Source organism: Aythya marila (assembly GCF_965140915.1).
Source record: "Aythya marila genome assembly, chromosome: 5".
Taxonomy (NCBI): domain Eukaryota; kingdom Metazoa; phylum Chordata; class Aves; order Anseriformes; family Anatidae; genus Aythya; species Aythya marila.
Genome location: NC_139046.1, coordinates 7,455,266 through 7,467,737, shown reverse-complemented (window position 1 = coordinate 7,467,737; position 12,472 = coordinate 7,455,266). Strand labels below are relative to the sequence as shown.

The 12,472-nt window shown below is 37.9% G+C and overlaps 1 protein-coding gene across 3 annotated transcripts in view; it reads left to right on the top strand.

The window, feature by feature from the left end:
* Nucleotides 1–1,349: 1,349 nt before the first annotated feature.
* The window catches only part of ESR2 (estrogen receptor 2), a 39,457-nt gene continuing 28,334 nt past the window's right edge, over nucleotides 1,350–12,472 (top strand). The window contains exons 1-4 of one of the 3 annotated variants that reach the window (XM_082762519.1): nucleotides 1,350–1,467; nucleotides 2,158–2,248; nucleotides 5,240–5,709; nucleotides 11,839–12,014. In XM_082762519.1, coding sequence (XP_082618645.1) covers nucleotides 2,246–2,248; nucleotides 5,240–5,709; nucleotides 11,839–12,014 — 649 coding nt within the window. In that variant the 5' untranslated portion in view covers nucleotides 1,350–1,467; nucleotides 2,158–2,245. Of the gene's footprint in view, nucleotides 1,468–1,510; nucleotides 1,583–1,851; nucleotides 2,249–5,239; nucleotides 5,710–11,838; nucleotides 12,015–12,472 lie in introns of those variants that run through there. The other 2 variants (XM_082762520.1, XM_082762518.1) reach the window with 2 other exon arrangements.

Sequence of the window (12,472 nt, the reverse complement as noted above, 5' to 3'; positions counted from 1 at the left end):
GAAGCATGTTAGAATTTTCCCACCGAAATTCAAATATTCTTTTTGATACAATATGTATTTGAGTGTCCATGCTGTACTTTCAAGTAATGACATGGAGAGCAAAGGAGTTGAAATCTCTGTTTGCATTTATATTCTTGAACTGGACAGCGGCTTTCTTTTTCTGGTCTGTAGGTTTCTTAGTTTATGAAATGTACTGAAGAAATGCAAGTCATAGAAATCTTAAGTCTCTTCTGAGGTCTGATAATATTTTAAGGACCTATAAAATGAAAGACTAAAACTACTGCAGTAAACCTTAATCCCAGTTTGAATCAAGATCTGAAAATATTTCCTGTTATATACATACCTGCTAATGATCCAATTCCATTCCAGTATATATGACAGCTCTTTGCGTGTAACATGAAGTGTTATATGGTGGTTATCCTTGGACAGGACCCATAGCTCTTCACTTCTTGAACAAAGTTGACAAGGTGGCCAATGTCCTGCGTAATTATCCTTTGTCATGCTTCACTCTTTCCAGCACAGGTATAATGGAATTTCCTCTTCTATGAATGCCTCCAGCAGTGGAGGAACATAGCCATAAAAAAAAACAGGTAGGAAGAGACATCTGGAGAGCAACTAATCCAGTATCCTTCTCCAAGTGAGGTCAGGTTGCCCAGAGTCTTTTTCAGCCAAGCTTTTTGGTATCTCTAAAGATGGAGATTTCACATCCTTCCTGGGTATCCTGTTCATGTTCTTAACAATTCTCATTATGGAGACTTTCTTCTTTTGTCCTACTGGAATTTCCCTTGCACTGATTTTTAGCTGTAATCTCTGGTCCTGGCTTGCACACTTCTGAAAAGTCTGTCTTTGTATTTGTACTTCAGGCAGTAGAAGACTGCAATTAAATCCTTTTTCAGCCTTGCATTCCTCTGGTGGAACAAACATAGCTTTCTTGGTGACTCTTGTGTAAGTCAAGCATCAGATCCCTGTAAAATTTATAAATGTTTAGAATAACCTAGAAGTTGTCAGTGTTCCCACTAACAAAGTCTAAGACAAGGCAGAGGGTGCTCAATTTGCTGGAGTGTTTAAAACCATTATTACCCCACTGCATTTAAGCTGCAATATTTTCTGCAGAGAAGGTCTTGATCTTGTCAGAAACAGGCTGTTGATTTTGCAGGAATGGATATGACATCTGAGGTCAGGAAAGACAGCTTTATTTTCCTTTTGCTTTCCTGTCTCCTGCTTGTTGCATCTTGTGCATCTCAGGTAATAATAAACTTGTTTACTTGTATGCCTTCTGTTGGCAGTATCTGGCACTGCTGTGTTTAATGAGTAATAAGCTCTCCACAAAACTTGAAGCACAAGTGCCTTTTTATGCATCAGCAATGACTTTCCTTTAATGATCAGTTTTTGAGAAAATGCATTGGTTTATTGTGGTGAAGTGCACAAAGTTTAACTTGGCAGAATATTAATAGAAAGCTTTGCAAGGTGAGTGAGGGGCTTAAGCTGCGGGGCGGTGGAATGCATGTTTGCTGAGTCACCTCTATTAAAACAGAAGGACGAATGATGATTATGCTTTAATTTAAACCTAGCAGAGAAAAAGGTCATCTTAATTCTCTATGACAAAAAATTTTTGCTCAAAATATGTGACTCGCCTAGAAAATTCTAAGCATGTTGTTTACGTTGATGGGATGGTGCCTGAGAACATCCATTGCTCTACTGTTTTCTTGCAGACTGTTGCGTTTTTCTAGGAAAAGCTATTGTATTGTTTCCAAGCAGGCTCTAAACCATGGCAGCTTGCCCTCTCTACCTATTTTTTCCTCTTTCTAAAGCTAAAAAAGTCAAATTAGTTACTTCATAAAGGGTTTTTTACAAAGATATTTGATATAGGTAATGTACAATAAATAACATTTGAGCTTACATATACCCATTTGAGTTTGTTCAAATGGGTCAGATGGCTTAATTATTTACTCATGTATCTGTTTGACTACGACATCTAAACCAGCATTCTTGTGCTTGATCTGCCGTTTGTTGCATGGTGACTGTCAAGATACATTGAGTTAAATATGTAGAGCTGTTTAAAGACTGGAAAACTTTTTTTTTCTTTTGTGGAAAGCATTGACATTACTTTTTTTTTTTTTTTTTTTTTTTTTTTTGTTCCTACATCCTCATGGATAGTGGTGTCATCCTCTGTGTTCTGGAGCCAATGGAACTGTATTTTTTTATGCCAGATGTGAACCCTGTGCTTAGTGTATTGGATTTGTGAATGGTAAGTGTCAACCATTCTGTCTAATTCCTTGAGTATTTATTTAATGACATTTAATTTGTTCAATATCTTGCTAAGCTAAACTGACTTAAGTGGATTGAAACACTTGCAGTCTCCCAAGAAGACTGTATTTAAATAATAATAGATACCTGTTTTGTTTCTTTCTGGTATGGATCTAGTGCAGTGCTGATGGGTTAGATCTAGCTAACACACTTGTATTTGAGTCTTGCTTTTAAAACCTTTCCTCAGAGGAGGAGGAAAAATTGAGATAGGAGTTCCAGAGTCATGAAGGAGTTTGTTTCAGTTTAATGAATGGTGTTTACAGTAGGAGGATGTTATACCAGGATGGAACAAATTTATTAGCCATCTCCTTATTGTAATCCTCAGCTCAAATGTGGTCATGCTTCTTTCTGAGGTATTGAGGTTAGTGGAGTTTGTTTTCTGTAGCCTTAATTCTTAACTCTGGATACCTAAATCTGTAGTTCTTTAAGAAGCAGAACTCCACAGTCCAGCAGTCAGATTTCAGGACTTTATGAGCAATTCTGGATACTTTCTGCAGCTTTACTTGATTTGTGAGGGTCTGGGCTTCCCATTCTAAATTTTCAGGGTATGAGGAAATGTGAATGGCACGATCCCACATAGATCCATAGTCTACTGTGGTTAAACTATTTGTGCTAACCAAGTTAATTATCTTAAGCCAATGCTGTTGTTTTTCACTATACTGCAGTCTGTTCAAGACTGTGAGTACAGTTGTCTTTAACCTTCTGGAACCCAGAGTTCCTTCTCTTGTAAATAAGTCATGAGCAGTCTGTTTTTGAGGAAGGCTGTACTGATTTCTCATGCTTGTGTGGACTTTTCCCTCTAAAACTTCACTGTTGCTATTCATAAGTTCTCTGTATACTTCTAACTATTGTGTGTTATCCTTTGGAAAGAACATAGCTGCCTATTTAGCAGGAGGTTATCTTCCATACCCCTCTGGTGGATTTCCTCTCTAGAAAAACATGACTTGAAGCTCAGCTGATTTCAATTCATAAAAGTATGTAGTATCAGCTCTGTGCTCTCTGTTTATACAGTGTTCATGCATGTATTTTCTAAACGACTGAGGGAAAGTACACAGCAAGTTGCTTGCTGCCAAAGCTATTAACAGTATCTTAGCAGAATGTCTCTAGCTGATTATAACAGAGATGTGGTGGTTAAAGCCGTTCTTTCGGAAGGGCTCGGGTTTACTCTGCATTGTGTGGCCTTTGAAGGGGAGCAGGGAGATGCAATGCAGTGAGTTCCTGCTGGCCGGGGCTGGTGAAAACATTCCAGGCACTCCTGCAGAGTGTCCATGCACACCCTGAGTACGTGCAGCCTCTGAGTTCCCCCAAAGTGTACAGCTTTACCTACCCACAAGCTTGAAACACATTTTGAATTCAGTGTGCTCGCTGGGCCCATTCATAGTAACAGCTGAAAATAGTCAAATAAATAAAATAGATTAAAAATAAATAATTTTTTAGTTCCGTCATTTTCTGTTTGAAAATTATTTGGGCTACCCACCCCCTAAAATGATAGTGAAAGAGCATTGGGATATTCAGTGCTTTTTGCAATGAAAATTGAATAATACTTTGTTTTTATTTTTCCTTAAGGGACACTGTGAAGCAACTGGCTAGGGCAAATAAGGCATGTAGATTGTGTGAGAAGTGAGGTCATGTTCTCCTGCTTTGTCTGCATCAGAGTTCCAGTGCAACAACTGCTGGACATAAAACACTGCTGAGATAACTCATTTTCCTGTTTCCCACAAAGGAAAAAACAGCAGCTGGGTCTGAAGTGCCTGAGATGATTTGAATGAATTCCTCATTCTTTCTAGTTATATCTCCAATTTTATCATCAGAGTGCAAAATGAGAAAAACCCTAAACTATCGCTGAAACTTGCTATTTTGGAAAAAAAATTCTTATGTATTTCATTCTATAAGGGGGCTATATGTCTGTCTTCAAAGGTGGAATGAATTGCACATGAAGCCCACAGTGAAGAATGAAAAACTGTAAAATACTACTATAAAAGTAATGGTTTCAGGACAGGGGTCATGTCTTAGGAGGATGGTTTGGGGGACTTTTTTTCCTCCTTTTTTCCCCCTCCTACCTCCAATAATATGGATATACCTAAATTGGGCAGAAAATAATTACTGTGGGCAAATTAAGGTCTCTTGATTGCTGATTCAGGTAGGAGGAAGGATGGAGAGTAGTCGCAAAGGGGATAGAGAATGCCAGGAAACTAATATTTCCTGACCTTGTTGAATTGCTTGAGTTCTGTGTTGTCAGCTTCAGAAATATCTGCATTTTGTGGCTTCAATTTCATAATGGCTCTGTTCAGAGGTGTTGTATCCGAGTACCTCTCAGTGACAAAGATGCATTGCTTACTGACATCCTTCCTGTCTTCCTCCTCTGGGGAGAGGGATGCGCAGTGGAGTTCTGGTTTTGGAAGGTAAAGTGTGTGTGTGTATGTGTGTGTTCAAAATATCTGCAGTTACATGCTTGTGTTACTAAAGGGAAGGCTGAAGTAGTACACTCACGATGGGAGCAGGAGGTGGTGAGTTTTTATGACAATAATTGATTTCTCAGGGCGCTTACTCCACAGTTATGCAACCATGGGGTGATTTTGTCTCTTACATAGAACAGCTTTACCTTGGTCATAGCAAGTTGGTTAGGATCCAAGTTGTCACTGGCATCTTTGTTTCAGATTTCAAATGATATTTTTTTGTGTGTTGTTATTTTGAAATGGAATTTGTACTCAGTAAGTGTCTTAGCCTTTATTTTTAAGGAAGTTCTAGAAAGTTTTCTGTTTCTTAAAGGTAGTAAATTTGGCCACCAAGTGTTTAAGTGTGTTTGGTAAGTAAACTGTTTTCACAGTATATATTTTCTATTTCACTAATTCCCATTTTGCTTTTACAAAAACGACATAAGACAAAGTTTCTTACTTTTTAATTCAACTTTTTTTGTACCTTAACATCTTAGGATGAATATTTAAACAAACATCAGTCTTGCTTCAAAATGTCCCTCTGCGCATCTTCTCACAAGGACTTTTCTCAGTTGCTGCCACTTCAGGATATTGGATGTAATAAAACAGAAATTAAAAACTCGCCCGCTGGTATCAGCTCTCCAGTTCCCTACAGCTGTAATCAGTCCACATTGACAGCAGAACACAGTCCAATCTATATTCCTTCGTCTTACGTGGAAAACAGACATGAATATTCTGCAATGGCGTTCTGCAGTCCTGCTATGATTAATTACAACATTACCAGTAGCTTTGGTGATTCAGAGAGTGCATCTGTGAGGCAAACGTCAAGCCCAAATGTGTTATGGTCTGCTCCTGGCCATCTCTCCCCCCTGACACTGCACTGTCAGTCATCGCTTCTCTACGCAGAGCAACCCAAGAGCCCGTGGTGTGAAGCAAGACCAGTAGAGTCAGTGCTACCTGTGACCAGGTGAGTAACAATCACTTGTTTAAAACTTTGCCAACAATTATTTGCAGCTTCTTTAATTCTAAGTCTCTCTTTCTTTCTCTCTCTCTCTCTTTTTCTAACATTTGACCTCTATGTGTTGTTCTGTCTGAAAAACAAAGCAAAACCATAAAACCTCTACCAAACATCAAATCAGTCCTCTTACTTTGCTTTTTTTTTTTTTTTTTTTTTTTTTTAATATAACTTCTGAAATAGGATTTCTTTCTAATGGCTTCTTAGAAAACTATGCAGTGACATAACGTACTGTAAATGCCTTCAATGTAGGTATTACTGTGAGTAAACCAAAGTTGAAGGCTGCTGGGTACTACTTTTAATAAAAATGAATTTTGCTCTGGCAGATTAAGTCCTCTGGGTGAAATAAATAAAGGTTTATTCTATTTTCCTTTTCACAAAAATTGTTTGATTTCCATTTGATTTCCATTTTACCTGGAATTTTTTTTTCTGCATTGAATAGTTATAAAGGTTTTCGTGAACTTAGAATTTAAAGGAAAGTTTGTCTTTTTTGTTTGTTTGTTTGTTTGTTTTTAATATTGACAGTCATGCCATACCATAAATCATGTTCAGAAGAGTGTTGTTACTGAAAAAGACTTTTTCTTGTTGCTCCTTTGAACTGACTTTGTATAAAGGCAATATGATCAGTAGCTTCACAGGCTAAATTTTTCAGCAATAAAACTATTTGCAAAAAGTCTTCCCATGCTGCACATTCACGGATGTTACAAACCATAACATATTTGCACATCGTCAGCTGATAAAATTACTCCATTCATGTTCACAACAGCTGTTTTATGGATGAAAGCACGAGGCATCGCGGGTGCTGTTTCTGTTCTACCAATTGCGTATTTATTCATAGGGCTCTTTATTTAACTGCAGCAGTGATTGTCAGTATGAAAACCAGTACATCCTGGCAAAAAATCTAGTTCAATTACTAATAAAGGACTTGCATTATTTTTGATACTACCCACATTCCTTCTGCAATGGGTGGGCCCTGTGTTGTCTGCGCAGGGGTGAGGCATGAGATCTAAGTCTGCTTCAGACTCGTGGACTGCAAAAATATGCAGTGTGGCCACTTGAATAGTCTGCCTTTGGAGTCAGCAGAGAAACAGGCAGTTCTGGAGTGCAAACTTGCTTCAAGTGTAGGTGTGTGGATTGGGAGAGGCTATTTGAATTGCACCTGTATACAAAAGGATTCCCTGAGCAGGTGTCCAGTAAATGGGGCTAACATCTGAACTCTTCCCACTTTGGTTAATGTTTCAAAACAGACAGGTGTGGGAAAGCTGCTGTAGGATAGTGTTCTAAGCTGTCCCGATGGTGTGACAGCAACGAGTAACCCAACACCAAGAGCTCTGCATCTGCTGCTCTGCAGCATGCTCTCTACATAGGCAGAAGGGAAGCCAAGCCTGTCACTCTGGTGTTCAAGTAACTATGTCTTATGCCTTTTGTACAGATTCCATGGACTATTGCTCCTGTAACTGATGATGACTTTATTTAAAGGGGAGAAATCAATGAAACTTGGAGTCTAATTTTATGTATGGTCTTTGTCTTTCAGCAAAAAGTAACTATTATATTTCTTGCTAGCTGGACCTTTTCAGTGGTTAGTTTTTCTCAGTAGGATGCATTGTAACCCCCTGTGTCTATAGGAGTTGTAAAACAAACAAATAAAAATGTTTAATTAGACATGCAAACACAAAAACCAAGAGCTGTAGTTCCCTTCTTGTGGCTACCTGGGCTGAAATAAAGATGTATTTTCTTTTTATCCTTTGGTGAGGTCTTAAACTAATGTCATGAACATTGTATTTATTGCCATGGGAACAATGACTGTGACACTACATCTTCGTAGATTATACCTTGAAGGAAGAGTTCTTGGGATTGAAACTTAAAGGAATAGCTCTGGGGGAAGGGAGAGACTAATGCTGCAAAGTGTAAGTAATTTTAAACAGCGTTGTAGTTCAAGAAAAAGGGGGGGTTGTTTGAATGATGAATAAGAAAACATTACTACATGTTTAGGTCTGTTATACAGTTTATTTTACATTTAAAAACAAAGCAAAAGTCTCACTGTGAGAGGAGTTTATTTTCCCTGGGTGTAAACTTCCATTAACATTAGCTAAACTAATGTAGTCCACCTTGCTGCAGCTGATCATTGTGTCATTTGGACCGTCCTGTAGATCAGCTTGAAATAAGAAACTTGAATTCTGTGCATTCCTGTTCCCTGCAAATAAGTTCATTATATGAAAACAGAAGAATTTTTATTTAACTTTGCTAAATGTTATTCACTGTGGCCTTTTCTACAACAGTAGTTCATCAAAAACAAACTGTTATTCCATGTAAAAAAAAAAAAAAAAAAAAAGACATGAGTTTTTAGATCTCCTTTTTTGTTGTTGTTTTGTTTTGTTTTGTTTCTTCAGCAAATGGTGGAAATTTAGTGATCCAGACTCCATTTCTTTCTTTTCTATGTCCTATAGCTAGTGAAGATAATATAAATAGTGTCATAAATTTTGTTGGTGCAGAATTGGTGTATCCAAACACTCCTTTTGTATTAAAATGAAACAAAGAGAAAAGGAATGTGACAGTGTAATTATATGATATTTAGGAGTAATCTGGCAGGGAGTCTGAAATTGATTTCTGCCTTCATGCCCTAACTAAAAGGTTTTTTTATTAAAGAAACAAAAGGTTTAATTTTAAAATGGACAGATATAATCTTTTAAAAAATTGTTAGGAAACTTTAATAAAGGTGCCAGATTGATTCTTCTGGAACTTAATTTGTTCCTCCCTTCTACTATTTTCCTTGTACTTCTGACTAATTGCAGAAAGTAAGTAAAGGTTTGTGCAGGCCAGCAATGCTTGCTTGATTACAAATTATTTAGTAACTACATTTGCCTTGTTCACTGTGCACTAATATTTTATTTATGCATTGTTTAAACTCTGCTCTGAAACTATAATTATTTGTTTTATCTTCCTATGCTATTGTTTTTTAATTGTGTTAATTCTGTAGAGCACTCAAAAGTATCTTGAAATCTCTCTGAAGTGATGGATTGGCATTTCAATTTTATGATGAAGGAGTTAGAGATTAAGCAATAATATGTCCCTTAATCTTCAGATACCCATGGCACAATTTTCATCATATTAATCAGTATTTGGAGCAGAACCTGTGCTCTGGAGATATAAATATTGATAGTTTTGTGATATTAACACCTCCAGAAGTTATGGTGGAGGGAGTCTCTAGAAAGTGAGGAAGATAAAGACTGAGAAGTATTCTGCAGCTGACTTTTAGCCAACATCTTCCATGTGTTCTGGGAGAGAAAGGAAGAGGTTTGAATTCCTTGGAGCAAAACTCAGTAACTATAAGACTCTCCTTGGACTTCCAGCATGCTAAACAGGGCAAGAGTATGAGCACAGGAAGCAACAGTCTCAGATACAGCCTTTGTCATTGTACGGCTTATGTTCATATGCGATTGAATCATCTCCAGGCAGTGAATGAGCCAGTGGCTTGTGGGAGGGAAGTCTTTTAAACGATAAAATCTGAACTGTTAATTTTTAACTTCACAATTTTTTGCTTTGTTGTTGTTGTTTTTCTAGCTTTTTTTTTTTTTTTTTTTTTTTCCCTATCTCTTTATAAAGTACAATAGTTTAGGTTTTAAAAAAAGCAGGACATGCAACAAATGCTATGAGTAAATCTGGCTAATTGCCACAGTTCTTAATTTTTAATAAGAAGTTGAATTTAGACTCAAATTTTCCAGGTGTAGCATATGCATCAAACACATGCTGTGACAGAACTCAGGACTTGGTGATCCTTTTGGCTCACTTGCAACTTGTGGAAGCTAGAAGGAATTAAGAGATGTGATAGATATTGAATAACCTAAATAGTTCTGCTGATTCCCTCTCCTTTAGGGTAATCATCTTGTCACTGTTGATGACTAGTAGGAAATCGCTGACTTGTTACCTTCCAAAAAAACCTTACTTCTCTTTAGGGAAGCATAATATCTCTATATAGAAACCATGATCATAAATAGAGAGCAGCCAGGGTACATCCTCCTTTTTCCTACATCCTTTCATGTAGCACTTTTGTGGGCACACAGCCAGCTATGGCCAGTTTTAGCGGAGGACCTGGCAGCTTAATCATCTGCTGAGCATGCTTGAGTACTCCAGCCACACAAGCGATGGGAAGCGGCCTCTAACCATGTGTGAGGCTACCTGTTCTGTTTCGTCGTTTGTATGGCTAAGCTGCCCCATCACGAGGTCCTCAGGGAAATGAATACGTACCTTAAAGCTCTCGACTATTTCCTAGCTCTGTTGTCCTTAAAGACAACAATAACAAAATGATTGGTTTTGAACCTCCTGCTGCACTGCCACAGCTATCGCCGATGAGCAGATTTCATGCCCGTTGAGCCTGCGGGAGGGATTTGTTCCAGACTGCTGCTCTGCGTGCAAGCTGTTTGCCACAGCCTGTGGAAGTCACGTAGCTTGCATGTGTGCGGGGTGGCTGACGCTTCTTTCTAGAGAATGAAACACTCGCAATGGCTGGAAGGTAACAAGCAGCACTCCTTGGTGAGATGTTACAGTGTGTACTTTTTCTGTATTTTCATCCATAGCATCTCTGTGCTTTAACAAGGGCAATAAACATAGTTTGCTACAGCATATCAGTCAGTCACTGAGACGCTCTCCAGCTGATCCTGATTCTCACAATTGGATCTTGATTCCCAAGTACAGCTTAGAAATATATCTCTGCTACTAAAGTGAAATGCCAAATTACTTTTTCTTCCAAATACAGGGAAATGGAAAAGAATAGCAATGTGTTTTCCTCTTTGCTTTAGCAGCACGTTAGGTATGTGTGATACAGTTCCTTTATTCTAAGGGAGAGTGACATTGGGCTTCCTTCTGTGGCAGAAGGGGAAATATTTAGTGATTGATAAATCCATTAACTGTGTATGTAACCAGAGACCAGGGCCATTAAACATCTAAACACCTTTATTTCCTGTAACATCTGAATAAATGAACATTTAAAAAAGAAAAATCATTATTACTGTTGTTTAAAGAAGCTTGCAGTAACTTATTTCTTCAATAAATACTGTAACTTTCCTGTTTTGGAATTTGCTGAGAAGCACCTTTTTTCCTTTCTGAATCTTCTACTAGAAAATTGTAGCGTGTTCTCCTCAAATACTTGTAAACTCAATGATTTTTCATTGGCATGTGGGTGTGTTTGTTCTTACCTCCTGTCATGAAACCGGCACAAAGTCTACTTTTAACATGTTAGTTAAAGCCTCTTCAGCAGCACTTTCAACATATTTCTGCTGTTCTGTTTAAACTTGCTCTCATTGGTGAACAGGTTTCTTCTGCTCTAGAGCATGTTCTTCACAAGTCACAGATTGTGCCACCTGCTGTCTTATTCAAACTGAAGTTTCTTCTCTTTAATACTGCTGAAGGCAGTAGAACTCTGCAATTCCTAGTCTGTGCCTCTGAGCTTAAGTGTGTACCGTTAAGTTCACTCTACAGCTTCCCTTTTGTCAGGCTGCTACTGAGAGTTTGTACGTGGCAGTATTTTCTCTCTAGCTAGAAAATGTATTGACCACGAAGGTAAGACATGCTAAAACCACCAAGAAAACAAGGTCCAGAAAGTATACAATGGATATGTTTCCTATGCCTAAAACCTGCCTTACTGACAATCTTAGTTCCTTTCCTCTTGCTGTTTGTTTACAGGATCTTGGTGTCAGGAATTGGCTGTTATTTCATGTTATTGTCCCATTCTAATTTTAATCCAGTTGCTAAGAATAGTTCCAATGAGCTGGGACTATTTGCAGCACTTCAGAAATGCAGGCATCTTATTAATTTAAGTGGAGAAAACATTTTTACTGATGTTGTTTCTCCATCATTCTTGTATTTGGACTTTCTTTTACTTAGCGTTTCCATTGTTAGGGTGATCAGTGTGGGTAGTCACCTTGAAGAGAAAACTTTGTTTTATATTATGACTTGATCTTGTAGACTCAGATTTACATTTAATGTGAAAAATAATGAAACCCTTTGCTAGATTTATGTAGCTATGACAGAATTAGATTTATTTTTTTACTTTTTTTATAACATGTTTTTTTTTTTCTCTATCAGAGAGGCGTTAAAAAGAAAAACTAATGGCAATGACTGTACAAGCCCAATTGCAAATAATCCTGGTTCAAAAAGAGATGCCCACTTCTGTGCAGTCTGCAGTGACTATGCTTCAGGATATCACTACGGAGTCTGGTCATGTGAAGGCTGCAAAGCATTCTTTAAAAGAAGTATTCAAGGTAGGTAAATCAGCTTTCGGTAAGTTTGCTCAGATAAATTATTTCATATGATGAGAGATTGCAGTGGTTGATCTAGTAGTGAGTTAATCTAAAATCCTTGTGTATGGTGTTACATGCAGAAAACAGAGCAACATGTGATTTGACTGCTTTATCTTTTGGTTCTTACGTGATCAAGATCTGGAAACATTACAGAACAAACAAATGATTTCTTTAGAGAAGAGGTGGAATACATGGCATGGGAGAGCCCTGCAGCAAAGGCCGCCATGGAGATGGCACTGCACACCTGTGAATCTGATGGCAGTTTGTGTCCCAAAGTACACACAGTAATTGTGAATTTCTTACAACAGACACAGCTAGAGTAGGTAATTGTCTGAAGACTTTGCTTGCAAGGAACTATTCCTGACAAGAGCACATTGCCTGGAGCTGTTGTCATAGCATATAATACCCACACAATATGT